The sequence below is a fragment of the Oncorhynchus kisutch genome, linkage group LG26 (genome assembly GCF_002021735.2).
Source record: "Oncorhynchus kisutch isolate 150728-3 linkage group LG26, Okis_V2, whole genome shotgun sequence".
NCBI classification, from domain to species: domain Eukaryota; kingdom Metazoa; phylum Chordata; class Actinopteri; order Salmoniformes; family Salmonidae; genus Oncorhynchus; species Oncorhynchus kisutch.
Window position 1 is genome coordinate 38,640,006 of NC_034199.2, and position 25,985 is coordinate 38,665,990.

General features: G+C 46.1%; 1 protein-coding gene across 3 annotated transcripts in view; it reads left to right on the forward strand.

Moving 5' to 3' along the window:
* The first annotated feature begins 4,444 nt into the window (after positions 1-4,444).
* The window catches only part of plekhm3 (pleckstrin homology domain containing, family M, member 3), a 105,437-nt gene continuing 83,896 nt past the window's right edge, over positions 4,445-25,985 (forward strand). For 2 of the 3 annotated variants that reach the window (XM_031806079.1, XM_031806081.1), the window contains exons 1-4: positions 4,445-4,708; positions 8,332-9,273; positions 20,609-20,849; positions 21,086-21,867. In XM_031806079.1, the coding sequence (XP_031661939.1) occupies positions 8,790-9,273; positions 20,609-20,849; positions 21,086-21,867 (1,507 nt within the window). In that variant the 5' untranslated portion in view covers positions 4,445-4,708; positions 8,332-8,789. Of the gene's footprint in view, positions 4,709-7,760; positions 7,984-8,331; positions 9,274-20,608; positions 20,850-21,085; positions 21,868-25,985 lie in introns of those variants that run through there. The other variant, XM_031806080.1, reaches the window with a different exon arrangement.

Below are 25,985 nucleotides of genomic sequence, written 5' to 3' on the forward strand. Positions count from 1 at the left end.
TCTAGTGCTTTCAGTATTTATTTTCTATTACCTCATAAATGTTATGTTGTAAAACTGTTTATCTAGTGCCACGGTCTTACAAAAAAACTCTTTGGAAGATTTTAGTCTCTTACAGTTTGCCACCAGATGGTGCCATTGTAATCTGAGTGACATTGTTCATCAGGTGTAATACATCTTATCTGCATGAAATGGAAGCTATGACAAATGACTGTATCCAACATATCAGTTGCAGCACAACATCCCTCAAATCCTTCTAAAGCACTGACTATGGTATGTCCACATGGAGTATAGGCCTACTGCGATGCACCTTCCACATGTACACAGTCAGGAGCACCCTTGGCATGATTAGCTTTTCTGCACCAGATGGAATCCACATGGTTAATCCTAGCGCGAGCGGCGATGGGTGGATAGACCCAGAGGAAAAGAAAGGAAACGGAGGCACTCAGACTTCCAATGGAAGATGGCGAGAACCAAGGCTTCCAAAAAGGTATCAAAGCCTGGAGGGGTGCTACTATTGTCCCAACGTAATTGGATTTTGTCTGGGAGAAGGAAGTCTCATTTTAGCAGTCTGAGGCTCCACATGGATCACTTGCCACTGAAAGAGCAGGATTGTTAGCTGCGAATGGGAACAGTGGTTACTATTTTTAAAACCTGGCTGGATGGATGGGACAACATAGATCAAGAAGCCCCACATAAGCTATCAACTCTGAAGGAGTAAACACATTAGCTGGTATTGAACCAAAACTCATTTGTCAGTCTTAAAGAAAACTTCCAGCAAAAAATATCTAAAAAGGTCAATATATTCACAAGGCCCACACCAGTAAGAGACTACCATAGAGATGGCCATCTCTGCACTGTAGGAAGCCTGATGTTCTGAGGCTTGTTTTAATTTTTTACATTCGGCATCACTACGTCGGGGTAAATATAGTATTCTTTCTAACAAAGATATCTACATGTATTTCAGGATGTGTATCACTGGAAATAATCAGAATTCATGTACACACGTTTAGAAAACATTGCTTGTTCAAAAAAAAAAATTGGTCTCTTGGTGCAACTTATGTAAATTGAGGTGCCTTGGGGTAAGTGGGTGCTGATATCGTGTGATGGTGCTGGTAGGTCAAAGTTGAATTCATGGAAAAGGGGTGTGGTATATTGTATATCTTAAATGTATGCCTACATTTAGATAAAGATCTCTCAGTTCAATATCATGTACCCTTCCATTTCTTGACCAGTTGTCTGGAATGTTGTTTCGATGTTCAAATTTGTAGGCAAGTTCTCTGCATTTCAGGTTACTTAGCCCATGAAATTGGTCAGAAGATTCTTGATATGTTAAGCTAACTTTTTTTTTGTCATTGAATCCCTTCAATGTCAGTCTGTTTTCCTCACTTGTTGCTGCTCTAATGGATATCTTCCCGTCATTCCCATGACGATGTCTGCTTTGAAACAATGCAAATGCACTATCTGGAGTTCATATGCATGACATGTTGCAAAAATACTGCATAAAACGGACCAAATTATAGTAATTTGTATGGGGTATGGTGGCCATTGGCACAACTGACCCCAAGGCAAACAAGTTGACGATATCACCCACACAGAAATGGTTTATCAAGATCGGTGTGGAATATTTTGACTGGCCTGCACTGATCTCAATCCCATCAAACTCCTTCTGGATGAATTGGAACGCCAACTGCGAGCCGGTCCTAATCGCCCAACATCAGTGCCCGACCTCACTAATGCTCTTGTGACTGAATGGAAGCAAATTCCCACAGCAATGTTCCAACATCTAGTGGTAAGCCTTCCCAGAAGAGGGGACACCAACTCCATATTAATGCTCATGATTTTGGAATGAGATGTTTGATGAGCGTCCACATACTTTTGGTCATGTAGTGTATGTTGACTCCGTGTTGGTTTAGTCTGTGCTTTGAACACATTCAGGATCTCTAGTTTTGTGGTCCTAAATGTTTATTGCTACACATTTGGCTGCCTTTCAAAGCAGTCTTTGTCAATCCTCACTCTGATATCCTATATGAATGATATTTAAATAAGGCACGAGGGGGTGTGGTATATGGCCAATATCCCACTGCTAAGGGCTGTTCTTAATCACGACGCCTAAGAACAGTGGTGGTTTGAGCCCTGAATGCTGATTGGCTGACAGCTGTGGTATATCAGACTGTATACCAGGGGTATGACAAAACATTTCTTGTTAGTGCTCTAATTATGTTGGTAACCAGTTTCTAATAGAAATAAGGCACCTTGAGGGTTTGTGGTATATGGCCAATATACCACGGCTAAGGGCTGTATCCAGGCACATGCGCATAAGAACAGCCCTTAGCCGTGGTATATTGGCCATATACCACACTCCCACGTGCCTTATTTCTTAATTATAACATACTATGCCCTATACAAGCGCTATGGTACAGCACATATAATGGCAACATAATGGTACATGATTGTTCTGTTTGACCTTTTTACCTAGGATTGAAATGTACTGGATGTCTAAGGGACTTAGCATTACCTATCAAAAAGACATTCTGGCAAAAAAAATGCCATTCCAGTATAAAGAAAACTGATCATAATACAAAGACAAATTGAACCTATTTCTCCTGAAATCACTTCCTGTCCAAAGATTTATAAGATAAGAGCTGTGTTTTTCTTTCTTTGTCTGTCTGTCTGTCTGTCTGTCTTTAAACTTTGTCTCTGTTCTGATATGAGAACACCTTGCTCCAGTAGGTAGGACATAAGAGGCCTCCTCGCTGCAGTTTCCATGGGGACCCAACAGCCACTCTACTCTTCAAAAGCGGGGAGCAGAGCAGAGGTAGTGGGCCTTTTGTGTTGGAGAGGGAGAGAGCAGAACAACACTGGCCAGATGAAAGCATTGCCATCCTTAAACCCAATCATAATTTAGTCATCAGTACAGGAGGATATAATCAAAATAAAGGGGTAGATGGATGGGAGAGATAGACAGAGAGAAACGACAAATAGAGGGAGGGAGAGTGGAGTTCGTAGGTCAAAGAACGAGAGAGGGAGAGAGTGCTGTTAAATGTAAAAAAAATTAGAGAGGATATGGATAGACATGGTTTTGTTCTTAATGTTGCCGGTGCCTTATTTGCAATGTCAATCTCGTATCCACTTAGATTGAAAGGTTTGTTGTGTCTTTCCTGGAGCAAGATGACAAATAATATTACAATGTCACTGACCAGGACATTGTACTCCACAAATATATGTAATCAATATGGGACAAATGAGCATTACTACTTTATTTGGAAAATGAACATTTATTTTGAGTATCCGAATGAAGCAACAAATACCATTCAATGTTAGTAGTGTTTGTGCTACATGTTATATAATTGTGTTAAATGCCCTGGTGTCCTTGAGGTTATCATACTATATTTCTCTATTTATTTGTACATCCCATTTGAGAAGGCATTTATACATTACAGTATTACAGCTGTAAGATGTATCCAACTATAAGTCCCTCTCTGCTTCCTCCTGCATCTCTACCAAAGGCAGCTAGGCCCAATTGCTGACTGCCATAATTGACTCTCCTCTCAGAACAAAATAAAAGAGAGGAGAGTTTTCTGGGACAAATAGCATTTAGCAAGAGTTCACATGCAGCTCTATGTAGGTCATACACAATATGGCGTCTGCAAGTTTACAGCTGGGGCTCATAGAGCCATTATCCCACAACAATGCTCCGGAGAGGAACATATTTGAGCCCATTAGCCCGGGCAGGGCCCCCTCCTCCTTCATTAGAGAAGGACTTTTTTAAACGAGCCTAGACAATAAGCACATAGAAAGGGTACAGGGGGGCTCTGAGGGACCGAAGGAGGGGTGGTTGCATGTTTAGCCGAGAGAGCCCACGATAATTACTGTGTTTCTCTCTCTGGCCTGAAAGAGACCAATGTTTCTCTTTCTGTAGGGTCAGCACAATGGACGCTGGGTAGCTTCAAGCACCGCTAGCTTTGCCCCATTAGGAAAAAAAATATGCTCCGTTCTCTCCCTGCTCACCCCCCTTTCCTCCACTCCTCCACTCAGATTCGTCATTAGAGAAATGTCTTTATGACCTTTGTTGGAGGATTTTCAGTTTGATATGTGGTCCCTGCTGCTGTCACCTGCCTTCGTCATTAAATTAGTATTATATTGGTTTTGCCGCAACTGTAGGTTAATTTGTGTGATGTTGGGGAATGGGTATGAAATAGGGTTGGAGTAATTTAAAAGGACTTTAAATGTTCAGTTACAAAAAAGCTATGTTATTTTCGTGCAAAACACATGGGGACAATGAGACATAGGGATGTAGAATACATTAGGTACAGATGTAGTAACTGAAAGGTTTGTCAACTCACCAAAGGTTCCTCAATTATTATTGCTACACACACTTGTGTAATAATGATCATGTTGTTTCCATCCATGTTGAGATTATAATTACACCAGAATTATCATGTTAGTAGTGCCATACTATTGTATTATTACTTATAGAATCAATCATAAATCCCATGTTATTGCAGAATTGACAACTCTCTACAGTAATTTCTCTGAACTGATCTGGGGAAAATGAATGGTTGAGAATCAGGACACCCTTTCTCCAGAATGCATGGCCAACTCACACAAGTTGCAAGAGACGGAACATTTAACGAAGGAACTATCAGTTCTGTCTGGTGAACGTTTCCTCTGACGGACCAGAAAATTATATATTTGTAAACAGAATCAGGTGAGTCGAGACTTATTAATTATTCTTTCGGCACCGAGTTTGTGGTTATTTAGCATATTTTTTTCCCGAACAATGATATTAACAAATATAGATACATATTTGCGCGTGTAGCTAGATGGTTTTTACCGCTAGAATGGAAATGACATTGCTCAAGGATGGGAGGCTAGTTGACGTTGCTAACTAGATGATGGACACTCGCACCTGCTAGCTAACAGAGCCGTTTATCTCGCTAGCTTGGTAGGCAAGCTTTACTAAGTATTATGTCAACGACGAATGTTAGAAGTGAACCGATATTCGGTGTTAGCTTGGAACTAGCTAGCTAACTATGTTAGTGAACCACTGAACTAGGATGTAGCTGGTCTGGGTGTATATGTAAAACGATAACTTACTAGCTTGCTAGGATAGCTGCATTGATTGCGTTACATGCTGCACTGTTGTCAGAAGTTATACGCAAGGCACCTGTCTTGACAGCGCTGTCCCCTTGTGTTGATCAATGAATTGTTAACTACACCAGAGTTAGTTACCCCATTCATGTCAAATTAATAGATAATATACAGATGTGTAGACTACATGCACACACACACCTGTCCTAGCTACTGCAATGAGGGAAGATATGATGCCTGCTGTGTGAGAGGGCTATAAATAGACCGTCAGTGAGGAGAGACAGTGTGCTTCTGTGTCACACCTGCCAGTCTGCTGGGTAAGGTGAGGACACACAGTCGTGACTGCTGCTCCTTGCTGCTGGTGGTGCTGCTTGCCTCAGACAGTCATGCACTAGGTCACTCAGACAGTCATGCACTAGGTCACTCAGACAGTCATGCACTAGGTCACTCAGACAGTCATGCGCTAGGTCACTCAGACAGTCATGCGCTAGGTCACTCAGACAGTCATGCGCTAGGTCACTCAGACAGTCATGCGCTAGGTCACTCAGACAGTCATGCGCTAGGTCGCTCAGACAGTCATGCGCTAGGTCACTCAGACAGTCATGCACTAGGTCGCTCAGACAGTCATGCACTAGGTCGCTCAGACAGTCATGCACTAGGTCGCTCAGACAGTCATGCACTAGGTCGCTCAGACAGTCATGCACTAGGTCACTCAGACAGTCATGCACTAGGTCACTCAGACAGTCATGCACTAGGTCGCTCAGACAGTCATGCACTAGGTCGCTCAGACAGTCATGCACTAGGTCGCTCAGACAGTCATGCACTAGGTCGCTCAGGCAGTCATGCACTAGGTCGCTCAGACAGTCATGCACTAGGTCACTCAGACAGTCATGCACTAGGTCGCTCAGACAGTCATGCACTAGGTCGCTCAGACAGTCATGCACTAGGTCGCTCAGACAGTCATGCACTAGGTCGCTCAGGCAGTCATGCACTAGGTCGCTCAGACAGTCATGCACTAGGTCGCTCAGACAGTCATGCACTAGGTCGCTCAGACAGTCATGCACTAGGTCGCTCAGACAGTCATGCACTAGGTCGCTCAGACAGTCATGCACTAGGTCGCTCAGACAGTCATGCACTAGGTCGCTCAGACAGTCATGCACTAGGTCGCTCAGACAGTCATGCACTAGGTCGCTCAGACAGTCATGCACTAGGTCGCTCAGACAGTCATGCACTAGGTCGCTCAGACAGTCATGCACTAGGTCGCTCAGACAGTCATGCACTAGGTCGCTCAGACAGTCATGCACTAGGTCGCTCAGACAGTCATGCACTAGGTCGCTCAGACAGTCATGCACTAGGTCGCTCAGACAGTCATGCACTAGGTCACCAGGATGTGTTTATTTATTTTTATTTTTTTACACGTGCTCTTGGGGATAGTTGAATGTGTTTTTCTAGTTTTGAGCTGGTCGTTCTCGTTAGTGCAGGATGATTGTCTGTGAGATGATAATTTGCTATGAACATAGCCATGATGGCAATGTTTCATTGGATGCAGTGAACTCATTGATGAGACAGATCCCTGTAGCTACTGTACCTGGAGTTGTACATGGATTTGCAGAGTTACACCCTGCCCAGGGCTCCCCCAGGGGCTTGTTGTCACGACGACAACATTCCTAAGCACAGCCTCATCTGGCCTGGCTGCCCTCCTTGATCCCTCCACCTCACCCCTCCCTCCACCTCACCCCTCCCTCCCTCCCTTCACCTCACCCCTCCCTCCACCTCACTCCTCCCTCTACCTCATCCCTCTCTCCACCTCCACCTCCTCACCACACCCCTCCCTCCACCACACCTCACCCCACCCTCCACCTCACCCCACCATCCACCTCACCACTCCCTCCACCTCACCCCTCCCTCCACCTCATCCCTTTCTCCACCTCACCCCTCCCTCCACCTCATCCCTCTCTCCACCTCATCCCTCTCTCCACCTCCACCTCCTCACCACACCCCTCCCTCCACCTCACCCCTCCCTCCACCTCACCCCTCCCTCCACCTCATCCCTCCCTCCACCTCATCCCTCTCTCCACCTCCACCTCCTCACCCCCTCACATAGGGCTGGGTGACATGGCCTAAAAATAATATCTAGATTTTTTTTCCCCAGACAGGATTCCGCATAATATACACTACCTGACCATATGTCCGATTCTCTTCGACCAAACCTCAAATGAATATAGCGAGTTGAAACCGCTTGTCAGAGAGGAAGAAGTGATCTCTCATCTTTGTTGTGAGTGGCAGGAGGCGTGTGTGTGTGTGTGTGTGTGTAAATGGGAAGGTGCACAGCACAGAAGGAGCGAAGGAGACGAGACCAAAAAGATATGAAAACAAGCAGACATTAATCACATTTTTAATTGAACTTGATTGTTGTGCTACAGGCATTTGGAACATCGTGCTAAAACATGAATTTGATATATCGCCCAGCCCTTACCTCAGCCCCTCTCCCCACCTCCCTCTCCTCTCCTCACCCCCTCTCCTTTCCTCAACCCCTCTCCTCTCCATACCCCCTCTCCTCTCCTCACCCCCTCTCCTCTCCTCACCCCCTCTCCTTTCCTCACCCCCTCTCCTTTCCTCACCCCCTCTCCTCTCCACACCCCCTCTCCTCTCCTCACCCCCCTTTCCCAGTGAAGTGCTGCCTGTATGCCATCCAGGGATGCGCTAGTGGTGATGTCCTCTAAATAATTCATGTCTGGAAGAAAGTGAAAGAGCTGGGAGGGAGCAATGGGCCTGTCAGTGACAGAGAGAGAGAGAGGTAGCGAGGGATGAGGAAGAGAAAAATCGCAACAAACCCTGGAAGTGAGAGGCTAAACTGTCTGGCCAGAAGGAAGGGAACCCCGCCCCAACCAGGTTGGTCCAAGCCTGAGGCACAGGTTAGCTGTCTGTGTGTTAGGCTAGGCTATTCCATTTATTCCCTCTACCCGGGTTGATCCGAACAGCCGAGGGAGCATCCGATGGTTGAGGGTAGCTGATTGATTGTAGGTAATTGTCTTTGATTTACAATAGTGTTTGTAAACTGTTATCTGTCAACTCGATAATGCCTATGTTGTTTGATGAGATCAGGAAATGTTATGCTTGCTAAGCCTTGTTCATTGCTAAACATATCTGATCTTCACCCTGTTCAGTGTTTCCTTACGTTCTGATAATCAACCCTGACATGCATCCTTTTTCTGTTCCCTTTTCTGTCCCATGACACAGTGAAGCCTCACATTGTGCCCTTTTGATGGCATCATCATCATCCAATGTGGAGGAGGAGCATTCTTCTTTGTTACACACATCCTCATGTGGATTCATGTGAGAGCTGACTCACACACACAGAGAGAGAGAGCCATCAGCCTGTGTAAGAAAAGCAGTGCCACCCCAAAACTGTGTCATAAGAATTTCTGGCAAAGGCCAGAGCTATCATAAACTCAATAAGAGTGTCCGCCTCTAGCTAGTTGATTAACAGAGCTGTGTTAACGAGGAATTGTTTTCCTGGAAGAAGCCTCCTACCCTCGAGGAACACGGCTTCCCTCTGGGGCTCAGACTGCAGATGCTTCAGCTGCGAGATCCAGAGCCGCTTGGATCGTCCCCTGCCCAGAGAACCACCCAGCCCATAGAGTACCACCACCCGCCTGCCCTAACAGCCACCACACGGGGCCAAGCCGAGGAGCACCATGGAGGAGGTAGAGGACATTAGCCCTGCCCTGGAGGCCACCGAGGACTTCCTACACTGCCTGGACGGAGGTGGAGGCCAGGGAGGGGAGGGGGTCCGGCAGCCCAGGCAGCACCACCCCAAGCTGCAGGAGATGTCTGTAGCCCTGGGGAAGCTGAGCTCTAGCGGGGTGTGGGGCCTGCTGGCTGGGGAGCAGGGGACCGAGGTATCCCCGCGTAACGTGGCCTGGGCTGACCAGCCCTCGGCCTTCAGCGTGCTGGCTCTGAGGCAGGGGAAAAGGAGCCGTGCTCGCTCCACTAATGACCTGGCCGCCCACACCAAGGACACCAACAACAGCTCCTCTAACGCCGCCTTTAACAAAGGCCACAACCGCTCGCGGTCTGATGTTAATTACCGGCCGTCCTACATGGACAACGCTAACGGCCTGCCTGCTGTGGACAAGAATACGCTGAAGAACATGGCTCTCAACGACCATAGAGAAGAAGGTAAGGCAGGAAGGAGAGAGTGTGTCCTTCTTTGGTTAGCTGATAAGGACATACTGCCTATTTACATTTGGTTGAAACTCAAATCAATGTCAGTGTCTATGAGCTTCAAACAAATCTTGAAAATGTTTGCTAAATAGGCTGTCATGACATGTGCTTTAGAGCTGGGACGATAAACCGGAAGTGATGGACACCGATCATCGCATTTTACTGATATTGTTTATTACGATACTAGAGAAATGTCAAGTTTGAAATGAAGTAAGTGTGCTAATATGGGTGATTGTTAAATGGGACAATTGATGGCTACAACCATCAAACTAGTTGTAGTAGTTTAAAGGATAATTAAACACAAACTGTGGTTCACATTGTTATAAACCATATAGTTCTATTTATAGTTATCACATCAACTCAGGTAATTTATCGACCAGTTTTAGTACTTATGTTATCATGACATTTGTCCTCTGTGTCAGTGACTAGATTAAGCCTGGGACTAGCTTCCACTTCCACGTGTCCTACAGAAAACAATTGGGCCTAGGCTGTACTACAGCAGCCAGCATTTTATTCGGATGGAACTGAGTTTCCACTGCAGTGACCAGGATGTGGTGAATAATACCAACCTCCCTGACACATTGTTTAGTCTGCCTGTTTGTGTTTGTTTAGGGATGTGATTGTGAAGATTTTCACCAAAGACCATAATAGGATGTCATTCTGTCACCAAACAGACCCAAATAAGGAGAAAGAAAGTGGCCCAATTATCCCTCGTATTAGGAAGGATTAGCATATGGCTGAAAAGGCCTTAGTTGGCTCTGGGCAGGGAGGAGGGATGGATAGTTGGGCTACACAAGAGGACAGTAAAAGCATGGGCTGCATTCAACAGCACTTTGCATCAGAATACATACTGCTCTTTGCCAGTCGTTACGGTTGGCAATGCTTTCATACACTGTAGCTTAATTGTATCCTCTCGTGCCCTGTAACATTTCCATGACGTGTGTAGTGTGTAGGTAGGCCTAGGCTAGGGCCCATCTCTTCTTAGGACAAACCTCAGCATATCTGTTTAATTGCTAAGAGAGAGAACCATGACATCCCCACTACCTTGAATAACATGGGGTTCCACTGCAGTTCATGTTTTCACATTGGATGCAACAGGGAAAGGAGGCTTTGTAGCTACTGGCATGCAAGAATGCTTTCACTCTGTCTCACTGCTAGCTGTTCCCCCATAACGAGCCCAGCCCACACACTGCTGCTGAGTCCCCGTGGGGTGACACTTACTGATTTCCTCAGCAACACACACACTAATGTTGATGGATCAGTTGATTTGGGCATGCGAGAGAGCGAGGCAGGCGTCACTGAGCCTTCAGCTGTCAGTGTTCTAGTGCTGTAGAGGTTTTACATCATTTACCACTCTACTCTATAAGGTTTTATATTGTCCTCTGAAGACATTAGACCAGACATGTACCTCAGGGATTTGAATGTATAGCCTAGCTTTATTAGCTGTGAAATGGTCTTTCCGTTGGTTCATTCATCTAATGAATCTCTGTTATTTTAGCTTTTGATTTAATTAGGGATGCCACAGAATTAAATACAACACTTAATATATGTATCTTCACATAGTTATTATTTTTTAAATTCACCTTTATTTAACTAGGTAGGCCAGTTGAGAACAAGTTCTCATTTACAACTGCGACCTGGCCAAGATAAAGCAAAGCAGTGCAACAAAAAACAACAGAGTTACACATAGGATAAACAAACATACAGTCAATAACACAATAGAAAACTCTATTTACAGTGTGTGCAAATTGAGTAAGGAGGTAAGGCAATAAATATGCCATAGTAGCGAGGTAATTACAATTTAGCAAATTAACACTGAAGTGATAGATGTGCAGATGATGATGTGCAAGTAGCAATACTCTGTTAACTAACTCTATGTTAACTAACTATGTTATAACTATGCAGCTGTACATAGTCCATCGGTAAATAGCCCACCCAATTTACCTACCTCATCCCCATACTGTTTTCATTTATTTACTTTTCTGCTCTTTTGCACACCAGTATCTCTACCTGCACATGACCATCTGATCATTTATCACTCCGGTGTTAATCTGCTAAATTGTAATTATTCGCCTACCTCCTCATGCCTTTTGCACACAATGTATATACTCTTTTTTTTCTTTTTTCTACTGTGTTATTGACTTGTTTATTGTTTACTCCATGTGTAACTTTGTTGTTGTCTGTTCACACTGCTATGCTTTATCTTGGCCAGGTCGCAGTTGTAAATGAGAACTTGTTCTCAACTAGCCTACCTGGTTAAATAAAGGGGAAAAAAATTAATAAAATATATGTTAACTAACTATGTTATAACTCTATGTTAACTAACTCTATGTTAGGGATGTTTACTTTATTCCTGACCTCTTTGGGTCTGTCTGTCACGGTGTCCAGGAATCACCAGGGGGTCCAACATCTGCTTCTTTAAAGGCCAAAGTTCTAAAATGGCACTTGTTGTTATGATTGGCTGTCCCAGTCGTTGGTCTGTCTGGGTGTGGCAGTCAGTCAGTACAGTAAGATAATTGCTAGAGCAGTCCCTATCTGCCCTTTATGTCTTTGGCAGGTTTAGCTAAGTGAGCTGACCTAACCAGTTCTCCCTATTCCCGGTACAAACCTCCCCCCAAATTACACCCTGGCCCCTGTTACAGTGTTTATCGTCACGTCCCTGTTTAAGCCTTACACAGAACTGTTTAAGCCTTACACGTGCATACAATTATTTTGTCCCCCTACACCAAACGCGATCACGACACACTTCAGCGAGCAGGCCTTTCTAATCGACCTGGCCCGGGTATCCTGGAAGGATATTGACCTCATCCAGTCAGTAGATGATGCCTGGTTATTCTTCAAAAGTGCCTTCCTCACCATCTTAAATAAGCATGACCCATTACAAAAATGTAACCCTTGGTTCTCTCCAGACCTGTCGGCCCTTGACCAGCACAAAAACATCCTGTGGCGTTCTGCATTAGCATCGAATAGCCCTCGTGATATGCAACTTTTCAGGGAAGTTAGGAACCAATATATACAGGCAGTTAGGAAAGCTAAGGCTAGCTTTTTCAAGCAGAAATTTGCATCCTGTAGCACAAACTCAAAAAAGTTCAGGGACACTGTAAAGTCCATGGAGAATAAGAGCATCTCCTCTCAGCTGCCCACGACACTGAGGCTAGGAAACACTCAACACCGATAAATCCACTATAATTGAGAATTTCAATAAGCATTTTTCTACGGCTGGCCATGCTTTCCACCTGGCTACCCCTACCCCAGTCAACAGCCCTGCACCCCCCCGCAGCAACTCGCTCAAGCCTTCCCCGTTTCTCCCTCTGCCAAATCCAGTCAGTTGATGTTCTGAAAGAGCTGCAAAATCTGAACCCCTACAAATCAGCCAGGCTAGACAATCTAGACCCTTTCTTTCTAAAATTATCTGCCGAAATTGTTGCAACCCCTATTACTAGCCTGTTCAACCTCTCTTTTGTATCGTCTGAGATTCCCATAGATTGGAATGCAGTCACGGTCATCCCCCTCTTCAAAGGGGGAGACACCCTAGACCCAAACTGCTACAGACCTATATCTATCCTACCCTGCCTTTCTAAGGTCTTCGAAAGCCAAGTTAACAGATCACTGACCATTTAGAATCCCACTGTACCTTCTCTGCTATGCAATCTAGTTTCAGAGCTGGTCATGGGTGCACCTCAGCCATGCTCAAAGTCCTAAACGATATCATAACCGCCATCGATAAGAAACAATACTGTGCAGCCGTATTCATCATCCTGGCCAAGGCTTTCGACTCTGTCAATCACCATATTCTTATCGGCAAACTCAAAAGCCTTGGTTTCTCAAATGATTGCCTCGCCTGGATCACCAACTACTTCTCTGATAGAGTTCAGTGTGTCAAATCGGAGGGCCTGTTGTCCGGACCTCTGGCAGTCTCAATGGGGGTGCCACAGGGTTCAATTCTCGGGCTGACTCTCTTCTCTGTGTACATCAATGATGTCGCTCTTGCTGCTGGTGATTTTCTGATCCACCTCTACGCAGACAACACCATTCTGTATACTCCTGGCCCTTCTTTGGACACTGTGTTAACTAACCTCCAGACGAGCTTCAATGCCATACAACTCCCCTTCCGTGGCCTCCAACTGCTCTTAAATGCAAGTAAAACTAATTGCATGTTCTTCAACCGATCGCTACCCACACCTGCCCGCCTGTCGAGCATCACTACTCTGGACGGTTCTGACTTAGAATATATGGACAACTACAAATACCTAGGTGTCTGGTTAGACTGTAAACTCTCCTTCCAGACTCACGTTAAGCATCTCCAATCCAAAATTAAATCTAGAATCGGCTTCCTATTTCGCACAAAGCACCCTTCACTCATGCTGACGCTCGCGAGCAGTGTGGGTGGATTTCTACACGCGTGCTGTGTAGTCAGGATATTGCTCAGAAGCGTTGCAAAATAAATGTAGAAATCCATGTTATTCAATTATTGCATCCACACTGCTCACGCACGCCAACGAGCGTCTGCGATGCCAAGGGATAAAATAGAACTCCTTTCTATATCTGACTCAGATCGCGCTGCAAGTTCTGCCTCTCCCATCTCCTCATTGGTTTATAGAAGCAGGTACCCACGGGCTATCTCCTCATTGGTTATACCCACGTGGGTGACTGAAAGACGAACGAGGTCAGTGGTGGTAAAAGGTAGCTGCTTCCCGGCTGAAACATTTCGGAAGAGTTCGTGCATATATTATGATGACATTGTGTGACGTTTTTGTTCATTTAGGACTTTGATGAGGGTTGACTTTTGAGGAAGCTGGCTACGGCGTCTCAAAATGGACAAACAGTACTATTGCTGCTTTTTTTCTCGTTTTTCATGTAAAGGTATTTTAATGGAGTATGCGAGCACACTCGTTCGGTTCACCTTGCCGAGTTGGGCTAGCCTCCAGCTGAACTGAAGCATGCTGACGCCTTTAGTGGGATTACATCTCTGGGTGGACTGATATCCTAGTTCTGCGTTTTGACAGCAGGGTTGAGGCAATTGGGCCCGAGGCTGTGTGGCGTAACGTTAGCTTGTTTATGTCTCACAGCGTTACCCGAGCATGATGTCACGACACACGGCGGAGGTGTAATTGAACAGAGCACACAGACACACTGACACACTAATTCTGCTCCAAACTCCCCTGAGCGTGTCGACTGCCGATCGGAGGCTGAATCCCAATCGAGTTTCCACTGCATCCACATATTTATTAGTCCCTAAAGAGAGTTTAGTTTAGCATGCAAGTGTGAAACTCAGTGACACCTTGTCTGTCAATGATTTTGTGCAGTAAGATGGATGGGACACAGGATTCTCCCCAGGGTTGATTTTTAACAAGGTGGTGCTGCTGAGTACGCTGGAGGGGGGCGTCCCAGAGGGGGGGTTGAACACCTCTAACAGCCTTAAAGGATAACAAATAAAGAATAAAAAAATAAAAAAAAGATTTGTGGAGAACCCTGGGACACACCACCACCCTTCTTTACCTCCGTTATTAAAAAAGCAGGAAGGAAAGGAAACTAGGGGGGAAGGGGACCATTTAACCACATTTAGCCTTGTTTTTATAAGCGTTTTATAAAACTTATTAGGCTTGTTCATCTAGTGACGCTATTAAGCTATCACTAGGGGACAAGGCACCATTGTAAGTTGAGTATAATATGAAGTGACGGCTCAGACACCAACAACGAGTTCATAAGATGGCCTCTCCTCACCTGCCTCTGGGCCAGAGACCATTCACATCACGTTAATGTTAAGACCCTGTGACGTTCCAGCAACGCTACCGCATCAGGTGGCCAGGATAGGCCAGGACAGGTCAGGACAGGACAGACCAGGACAGGCCAGGACAGGCCAGGACAGGACAGGACAGACCAGGACAGGCCAGGACAGACTAGGACAGGCCAGGACAGGCCAGGACAGCCAGTTGAATTCAGTGGAGGTGTAGGACATTGTAGGGCTAGACCGCTGCTGGTTGACCAAGCCCAGCAAAGCAGAGCAAAGTGCAGACTGCTAATTGAGTCATGTCCGTGTGCCTTGCTTCCTCTGTAGCGTGAAATGAACAGTGACCTGCTCCGCACCCACATGCTCACGGGAGCCTTTGAAGCCCAGGGGGACAGGCGAGCCCCCTAGCACCCCCCACCGTCGCCTGAGTGGCTCCTGAAAGCCAAAGCACAGCGGTCCGGCCGTCTGGTCGTCTGCCCTGGGCTTTGCTCTTGGCATCTGCTCCTCTCACCCTGACAAACATAGACAAATTAGCCCACAACCTCAATTGCCATCGGCCTCGATTGATGGCGTTGAAGGGAGGAGGTTGGGTGAGACAGACAGCCCCCTGAAGGGGAGTAACAGTGGTTGGTAACAGTAAATGCTGCTACACACTTCATGTAAACAGAGCGACAGAGCTTCGTATACAGTCCCATTCCAAAATTTGAGCCACACAGAAGTACGTAGAACTGTGTGTGAAAAGGACTTTCAATCGCTGCGTTGGTGTGAAGTGTGTAGCGGCATTGACACTAAAGCTTAGCACAGGGATGTACTGAAATTAACTGTCTTAATCCCTGCCAATTCATTATCACTTATTATCATTGATTGGTCAAGGACTACACACACACCTATTAACCCGGGTGTAACTAGGTTTCTGATAAGGATAAGGATGAACACAAGTATACTTTGCAACCCTCAAGGCCTAGAGTTGTTCCCTTGATATGATATTCTAGGCCTAGATTTGTGTTCCCTTGATATGATATTCTAGGCCTAGAGTTGTGTTCCCCTGATATGATATTCTGGGCCTAGAGTTGTTCCTCTGAGATGATATTCTGGGCCTAGAGTTGTGTTTCCCTGATATGATATTCTGGGCCTAGAGTGAGTTGGAGAGTTACAGATAAGGAAAACATCTCCTATCTGTCTCATGGGGCAATGCTCCGGGGCCACTGGTAGGTAGATGGAGTCTCACCCCGGTCCCTCTGCTCCGAGGCCACTGGTAGGTAGATGGAGTCTCACCCCGGTCCCTCTGCTCCGGGGCCACTGGTAGGTAGATGGAGTCTCACCCCGGTCCCTCTGCTCCGGGGCCACTGGTAGGTAGATGGAGTCTCACCCCGGTCCCTCTGCTCCGGGGCCACTGGTAGGTAGATGGAGTCTCACCCCGGTCCCTCTGCTCCGGGGCCACTGGTAGGTAGATGGAGTCTCACCCCGGTCCCTCTGCTCCGGGGCCACTGGTAGGTAGATGGAGTCTCACCCCGGTCCCTCTGCTCCGGGGCCACTGGTAGGTAGATGGAGTCTCACCCCGGTCCCTCTGCTCCGGGGCCACTGGTAGGTAGATGGAGTCTCACCCCGGTCCCTCTGCTCCGGGGCCACTGGTAGGTAGATTGAGTCTCACCCCGGTCCCTCTGCTCCGGGGCCACTGGTAGGTAGATGGAGTCTCACCCCGGTCCCTCTGCTCCGGGGCCACTGGTAGGTAGATGGAGTCTCACCCCGGTCCCTCTGCTCCGGGGCCACTGGTAGGTAGATGGAGTCTCACCCCGGTCCCTCTGCTCCGGGGCCACTGGTAGGTAGATGGAGTCTCACCCCGGTCCCTCTGCTCCGGGGCCACTGGTAGGTAGATGGAGTCTCACCCCGGTCCCTCTGCTCCGGGGCCACTGGTAGGTAGATGGAGTCTCACCCCGGTCCCTCTGCTCCGGGGCCACTGGTAGGTAGATGGAGTCTCCCCCCGGTCCCTCTGCTCCGGGGCCACTGGTAGGTAGATGGAGTCTCACCCCGGTCCCTCTGCTCCGGGGCCACTGGTAGGTAGATGGAGTCTCACCCCGGTCCGTCTGCTCCGGGGCCACTGGTAGGTAGATGGAGTCTCACCCCGGTCCGTCTGCTCCGGGGCCACTGGTAGGTAGATGGAGTCTCACCCCGGTCCCTCTGCTCCGGGGCCACTGGTAGGTAGATGGAGTCTCACCCCGGTCCCTCTGCTCCGGGGCCACTGGTAGGTAGATGGAGTCTCACCCCGGTCCCTCTGCTCCGGGGCCACTGGTAGGTAGATGGAGTCTCACCCCGGTCCCTCTGCTCCGGGGCCACTGGTAGGTAGATGGAGTCTCACCCCGGTCCGTCTGCTCCGGGGCCACTGGTAGGTAGATGGAGTCTCACCCCGGTCCGTCTGCTCCGGGGCCACTGGTAGGTAGATGGAGTCTCACCCCGGTCCCTCTGCTCCGGGGCCACTGGTAGCTAGATGGAGTCTCACCCCGGTCCGTCTGCTCCGGGGCCACTGGTAGGTAGATGGAGTCTCACCCCGGTCCGTCTGCTCCGGGGCCACTGGTAGGTAGATGGAGTCTCACCCCGGTCCCTCTGCTCCGGGGCCACTGGTAGGTAGATGGAGTCTCACCCCGGTCCCTCTGCTCCGGGGCCACTGGTAGGTAGATGGAGTCTCACCCGGTCCCTCTGCTCCGGGGCCACTGGTAGGTAGATGGAGTCTCACCCCGGTCCGTCTGCACCCTACTTGCAGCCAATAGCACAAGTCAAAACCCATATCCACTGAGCAGGAAGCTGAGAGATGAGATTAATAAAGGAGGAATATAAAGAAAGGAGTGTGAAAGAAATGGAAGAGCAGAGAGAGTGTGAGCTGCAGATGAGTCAGTTTCTCCTGATTCTCTGTTTGTGTACAGCGTTCTGATTAACAATGCTGTTTCTTCCTGCTGACCTCCGAGGAAGCACTTTTACAGCTAGCCCCGCTGACCTGGACATTCTGACCTGGACATTCTGACCTGGACATTCTGACCTGGACATTCTGACCTGGATATTCTGACCTGGACATTCTGACCTGGACATTCTGACCTGGACATTCTGACCTGGACATTCTGACCTGGACATTCTGACCTGGACATTCTGACCTGGACATTCTGACCTGGACATTCGGATCTGGACATGCTGTGGTAGATGGCACTTTTGACACTTTTGACACGTCCCCACGTTGTTTATTATTATATACATACATACATACATACATACATACATACATACATACATACATACATACATACATACATACATACATACAGTACCAGTCAAAAGTTTGCACACACCTCATTCCACTTTATTTTACTTTGTAGAATAGTAGTGAAGACATCAAAACTATGAAATACCACTTATGGAATCATGTATTAACCAAAAAAGTGTTAAACAAATTGAGATTCTTCAAAGTAGCTACCCTTTGCCTTGATGACATCTTTGCACACTCTTGGCATTCTCTCAACCAGCTTCAACTGGAATGCTTTCCCAACAGTCTTATGTGTTATTTCATAGTTTTGATGTCTTCACTATTATTCTACAGTGTAGAAAATAGTAAAAATAAAGAAAAATTTGTAGGTACAGTTGACGTCGGAAGTTTACATACACCTTAGCCAAATACATTTAAACTCAGTTTTTCACAATTCTTGACATTTCATCCTGTAAAAATTCCGTCTTATGTCAGTTAGGATCACCACTTTATTTTAAGAATGTGAAATGTCAGAATAATAGTAGTGATTTATTTCAGCTTTTATATCTTGCATCACATTCCCAGTGGGTCAGAAGTTTACATACACTCAATTAGTATTTGGTAGCACTGCCTTGAAATTGTTTAACTTGGGTCAAACGTTTCGGGTAGCCTTCCACAAGCTTCCCACAATAAGTTGGGTGAATTTTGGCCCATTCCTCCTGACAGAGTTGGTGTAACTGAGTCAGGTTTGTAGGCCTCCTTGCTTGCACACGCTTTTTCAGTTTTCCCCTCAAATTGTCAATAGGATTGAGGTCAGGGCTTTGTGATGGCTACTTCAATACCTTGACTTTGTTGTCCTTAAGCCATTTTCCTACAACTTTGGAAGTATGCTTGGGGTCATTGTCCATTTGGAAGGCCCATTTGCGACCAAGCTTTAACTTCCAGACTGTTGACTTGAGATGTTGCTTCAAAATATCCACGTAATTTTCCATCCTCATGATGCCATCTATTTTGTGAAGTGCACCAGTCCCTCCTGCAGCAAAGCACCCCCACAACATGATGCTGCCACCCCCGTGCTTCACGGTTGTGATGGTGTTCTTCGGCTTGCTTCAAACCATAGTCTGGCTTTTTTATGGCGGTTTGGAGCAGTGGCTTCTTCCTTGCTGAGCTGCCTTTCAGGTTATGTCGATATAGGACTCGTTTTACTGTGGATATAGACACTTCTGTACCTGTTTCCTCCAGTATTTTCACAATGTACTTTGCTCTTGTTCTGGAAGTGATTTGCACTTTTCGCACCAAAGTACGTTCATCTCTAGGAGACAGAACGCGTCTCCTTCCTGAGCGGTATGATGGCTGCGTGGTCCCATGGTGTTTATACTTGCGTTTATACTTGCGTACTAATGTTAGTACAAATGAACGTTAGCCTATCAGAAGCTTCTAAAGCCATGACATCATTTTCTGGAATTTTCCAAGATGTTTAAAGGCGCAGTGTCGGTACACTTCTGACCCAATGGAATTGTGATACAGTGAATTATAAGTGAAATAATCTGTCTGTAAACAATAGTTGGAAAAATGACTTGTGTATTGCACAAAGTAGATGTCCTAACCGACTTGCCAAAACTATAGTTTGTTAACAAGAAATTTGTGGAGTGGTTGAAAAACGACTTTTAATGACCCCAACCTAAGTGTATGTAAACTTCAGACTTCAACTGTATGTCCAAACCTTTGGCTGGTACTGTATATAAAAGTGCTATCAGATTTGTGGCCCTCAAATGGGTGGAATTGCATAGTAGGCTTATTCATTTTGTGTGAAAAAGCTGAACCTGAATAGGCTAGACAGGTCCAAGCCCCTGCTCTTAGTGATGTGTTGCGTTTGATTTGTGGTTTTTAATAAGCTGGGAATTCTATGTTTTGAAGATGTGACTTTAATGAGTGGAGAATGAATGTCCTATGTGGTATATTAGCGAGAGAACACTGAGAACACTGCTGAGTGCTGACTGACAAATGGAGGCCAAGGTTATTGATCCAATGAGCAGATAATAAAATGAAATTGTTGCAGAGACATTCTGTGAGTGGTAGTAGTGTGTAGGGCCATTTGAATGGACTGCCCCCCACCCCATCAGATAATCCCTATTATTTTATCCACCCTCTGAATCTTTCAAAGGCAGTTGGCTTCTACTTGTAACCTGTTCCAGTAGGCTATATGGTATTAAATATAAGTTAGGCCTAATAAATGTAGTCCTAGTTAGTATTATTAGTATATACTTAGTATATTAAATAGTGTCTTCCGCAGATGATCCTTTTGCTGAATATACTGTGTTTTTTTGCAGGCCGTAAGGACAGCAGCGGTAGTGTGGTGAAACAGGGTACCCTGGAGCATCGTGAGGGTCAGAAGGGTCGTTGGAGCGTCTGTCACGTAGAGCTTACCCCATGTGAGCTGCGCGTCTACAGCCTGGACAGCAGCGGTAACCGCCAGCTCTGCACCGCCTACTCCCTGTCCCACTGCCAGGGGGTCAGCCAGTCCCAGCCGCCCCAGGACGGGCGAGTCCTCCAGGCCCTCTTCTTCAACAGGTAAAGGAAGAAAAACATGGTTCTCAACTCTTATCCTCTTGACAGGTCTCCCTTGTAAAATAAGTATTCTGACCTCAACAGGACTTCCTGAATAAATATAAATTAAATGTTTATGTCAATCACATAAACATGAAAAAAATGGCTTGAAAATAAGTTGTAATTTAAGCTTTGTTGTAATGTTCTTTCTCTCATAGCAACGTGTTAAAAGATCACTCACTGACCCTCTTCTTCAACAGCTCCACCCGCCTGCAGTTACGTGCCGCCTGCCAGTGGGAGGTGCTAGACTGGAGGAGGCTGATCTGGGAGAGAGTACTGGCTGCCCAGCCCGCCCACAAAAATGCAGAGTGTCTTCCAGCCTTCTCCCCGTCATCTTCCGTTACCTCTGGAGGTCACGACACCAGACCAGATCCCCGTGGTCCTGCTGAGGCTGCCTTGGCCTCTGGTTGCTCCCATCTCCTCCCGGCCCGGCCCACGGCCCTGCCCCTGTTCACCCAGTGCTGTACGGATGTCCTCAAGGCTGGGCTCCTCCACCAGCTGACTGACCAGAACAACTGGAGGGCCTTCACCTTCGTACTGAGTCGCTCCACGCTGCAGGCCTTTCCCACCGAGGGCCGGGGGCCCGTGTCTGAGCCCGTCCTCCACTACCCGCTGGCCTCCTGCCTGGCCGTGCAGAGGGACGAGGCCGAGGGGGTGAGCGCTGGCTGCTTCCAAGGCGTCTTCCCCAGCGAGGTGCTCCGTCTGCGGGCTGAGAGCCAACTCAAGGCCCAGGACTGGGTGGAGGCCCTGCAGGTGGCCGTGGCAGCCCAGAGGCCCCAGGGTGAGGAGGGACAGGGTTCCGGCCAGGCCCAGCCGGGTGCAGTGTCAACGGGGAATCTGCTGAGGAGCAAGCCCTCCAGGGAGAGGAGGCAGAGGGACACCCAGAGGGCCAAGAGACAGTCAGTCACCACCAGCTTCCTCAGTATCCTCACCTGCCTGGCTGTGGAGAAGGGCCTGACCACCCAGAGCTTCCGGTGTGCAGGTAGAGACCTGCACCTCTTACCAACCACACACACACACACACACACAGTGATAAAGTGACACATTCTTCACTAGAAGAATATCCTGTCACTTCACACCCCACATAATGGTTCACCTACATATCTCTGTTAATGGAAAGATACATGCCAAATGGCTACCTGGACTATTTGCATTGTGTGTGTATTTGTGTCCCCCAACCCCTCTTTTATGCTGCTGTTACTCAATGTTTATCATCTTTGCATAGTCACTTTAACTATACCTACATCTACATATTACCTCAAATAGCCCAACTAACTGGTGCCTGTATATAGCCTCTCTACTATATATAGCCTCTCTACTGTATATAGTCTCGCTACTGTTATAGCCTCTCTACTGTTATAGCCCCTCTACTGTATATAGCCTCTCTACTGTATATAGCCTCTCTACTGTATATAGCCTCTACTGTATATAGCCTCTCTACTGTATATAGCCTCTCTACTGTATATAGCCTCTCTACTGTATATAGCCTCTCTACTGTATATAGCCTCTACTGTTATAGCCTCTCTACTGTTATAGCCCCTCTACTGTATATAGCCTCTACTGTTATAGCCTCTCTACTGTATATAGCCTCTCTACTGTATATAGCCTCTACTGTTATAGCCTCTCTACTGTATATAGCCTCTACTGTATATAGCCCCTCTACTGTATATAGCCCCTCTACTGTATATAGCCTCTCTACTGTATATAGCCTCTCTACTGTATATAGCCTCTCTACTGTATATATCCTCTCTACTGTATATAGCCTCTACTGTTATAGCCTCTCTACTGTATATAGCCTCTCTACTGTATATAGCCTCTACTGTATATAGCCTCTCTACTGTATATAGCCTCTCTACTGTATATAGCCTCTACTGTTATAGCCTCTCTACTATATATAGCCTCTCTACTGTATATAGCCTCTCTACTGTATATAGCCTCTCTACTGTATATAGCCTCTACTGTATATAGCCCCTCTACTGTATATAGCCTCTACTGTTATAGCCTCTCTACTGTATATAGCCTCTCTACTGTATATAGCCTCTCTACTGTTATAGCCTCTACTGTTATAGCCTCGCTACTGTTATAGCCTCGCTACTGTTATAGCCTCTCTACTGTTATAGCCTCGCTACTGTTATAGCCTCTCTACTGTATATAGCCTCTCTACTGTATATAGCCTCTACTGTATATAGCCCCTCTACTGTATATAGCCTCTACTGTTATAGCCTCTCTACTGTATATAGCCTCTCTACTGTATATAGCCTCTCTACTGTTATAGCCTCTACTGTTATAGCCTCGCTACTGTTATAGCCTCGCTACTGTTATAGCCTCTCTACTGTTATAGCCTCGCTACTGTTATAGCCTCTCTACTGTATATAGCCACGCTACTGTTATAGCCTCGCTACTGTATATAGCCTCTACTGTATATAGCCTCTCTACTGTATATAGACTCGCTACTGTTATAGCCTCTACTGTATATAGCCCCTCTACTGTTATAGCCTCTCTACTGTATATAGCCTCTCTACTGTATATAGCCTCTCTACTGTTATAGCCTCTCTACTGTATATAGCCTCTCTACTGTATATAGCCTCTACTGTTATAGCCTCTCTACTGTATATAGTCTCTCTACTGTTATAGCCTCTCTACTGTATATAGCCCCTCTACTGTTATAGCCTCTCTACTGTATATAGCCTCTCTTCTGTATATAGCCTCTCTACTGTATATAGCCTCTCTACTGTATATAGCCTCTCTACTGTTATAGCCTCGCTACTGTTATAGCCTGTATATAGCCTTGCTACTGTTATAGTCTCTCTACTGTATATAGCCTCGCTACTGTATGTAGCCTCTCTACTGTATATAGCCTCTACTGTATATAGCCTCTCTACTGTTATAGCCTCTCTACTGTATATAGCCCCTCTACTGTATATAGCCTCTCTACTGTATATAGCCTCTCTACTGTATATAGCCTCTCTACTGTATATATCCTCTCTACTGTATATAGCCTCTACTGTTATAGCCTCTCTACTGTATATAGCCTCTACTGTATATAGCCCCTCTACTGTATATAGCCTCTCTACTGTATATAGCCTCTCTACTGTATATAGCCTCTACTGTTATAGCCTCTCTACTGTATATAGCCCCTCTACTGTTATAGCCTCTCTACTGTATATAGCCTCTCTTCTGTATATAGCCTCTCTACTGTATATAGCCTCTCTACTGTATATAGCCTCTCTACTGTTATAGCCTCGCTACTGTTATAGCCTGTATATAGCCTTGCTACTGTTATAGTCTCTCTACTGTATATAGCCTCGCTACTGTATGTAGCCTCTCTACTGTATATAGCCTCTACTGTATATAGCCTCTCTACTGTATATAGCCTCTCTACTGTTATAGCCTCTCTACTGTATATAGCCTCTCTACTGTATATAGCCTCTCTACTGTTATAGCCTCTCTACTGTTATAGCCTCTCTACTGTATATAGCCTCTCTACTGTATATAGCCTCGCTACTGTTATAGACTCTCTACTGTATATAGCCTCGCTACTGTATGTAGCCTCTACTGTATATAGCCTCGCTACTGTTATAGCCCCTCTACTGTTAAAGCCCCTCTACTGTATATAGCCTCTCTACTGTTATAGCCTCTCTACTGTATATAGCCTCGCTACTGTTTATAGCCTCTCTACTGTATATAGCCTCGCTACTGTATATAGCCTCGCTACTGTATGTAGCCTCTCTACTGTATATAGCCTCTCTACTGTATATAGCCTCTCTACTGTATATAGCCTCTCTACTGTTATAGCCTCTCTACTGTATATAGTCTCTCTACTGTTATAGCCTCTCTACTGTATATAGCCCCTCTACTGTTATAGCCTCTCTACTGTATATAGCCTCTCTTCTGTATATAGCCTCTCTTCTGTATATAGCCTCTCTACTGTATATAGCCTCTCTACTGTTATAGCCTCGCTACTGTTATAGCCTGTATATAGCCTTGCTACTGTTATAGCCTCTCTACTGTATATAGCCTCGCTACTGTATGTAGCCTCTCTACTGTATATAGCCTCTCTACTGTATATAGCCTCTCTACTGTATATAGCCGCTCTATTGTATATAGTCTCTCTACTGTATATAGCCTCTACTGTATATAGCCTCTCTACTGTATATAGCCTCTCTACTGTTATAGCCTCTCTACTGTTATAGCCTCTCTACTGTATATAGCCTCTCTACTGTATATAGCCTCTCTACTGTTATAGCCTCTCTACTGTTATAGCCTCTCTACTGTATATAGCCTCTCTACTGTATATAGCCTCGCTACTGTTATAGACTCTCTACTGTATATAGCCTCGCTACTGTATGTAGCCTCTACTGTATATAGCCTCGCTACTGTTATAGCCCCTCTACTGTTATAGCCCCTCTACTGTATATAGCCTCTCTACTGTTATAGCCTCGCTACTGTATATAGCCTCGCTACTGTTTATAGCCTCTCTACTGTTATAGCCTCGCTACTGTTTATAGCCTCGCTACTGTATATAGCCTCTCTACTGTATATAGCCTCTCTACTGTATATAGCCTCTACTGTATATAGCCTCTCTACTGTATGTAGCCTCTCTACTGTTATAGCCTCGCTACTGTATATAGCCTCTACTGTTATAGCCTCGCTACTGTATATAGCCCCTCTACTGTTATAGCCTCGCTACTGTATATAGCCTCTACTGTATATAGCCTCTCTACTGTATATAGCCTCTCTACTGTTATAGCCTCTCTACTGTATATAGCCTCTCTACTGTATATAGCCTCTCTACTGTATATAGCCTCTCTACTGTATATAGCCTCGCTATTGTTATTTTCACTGTCTTTTTGCTGTTGTTTTTGTTTCTTTACTTATCCATTGTTCACCTACTACATATTCTTTACTTAAAAATTGCACTGTTGGTTTGGCGGATGCCAGGAGAACGTTACCTGCCCCAATGCATAGTGCCAACTGTAAAGTTTTGGTGAAGGAGGAATAATGGTCTGGGGCTATTTTTCATGGTTTGGGCCCCTTGTAAGATGGCGCCAGAGAAGAAGGCAGATGTTTTACCTGATTGTGTTTTTTTTTTCTCGTTTA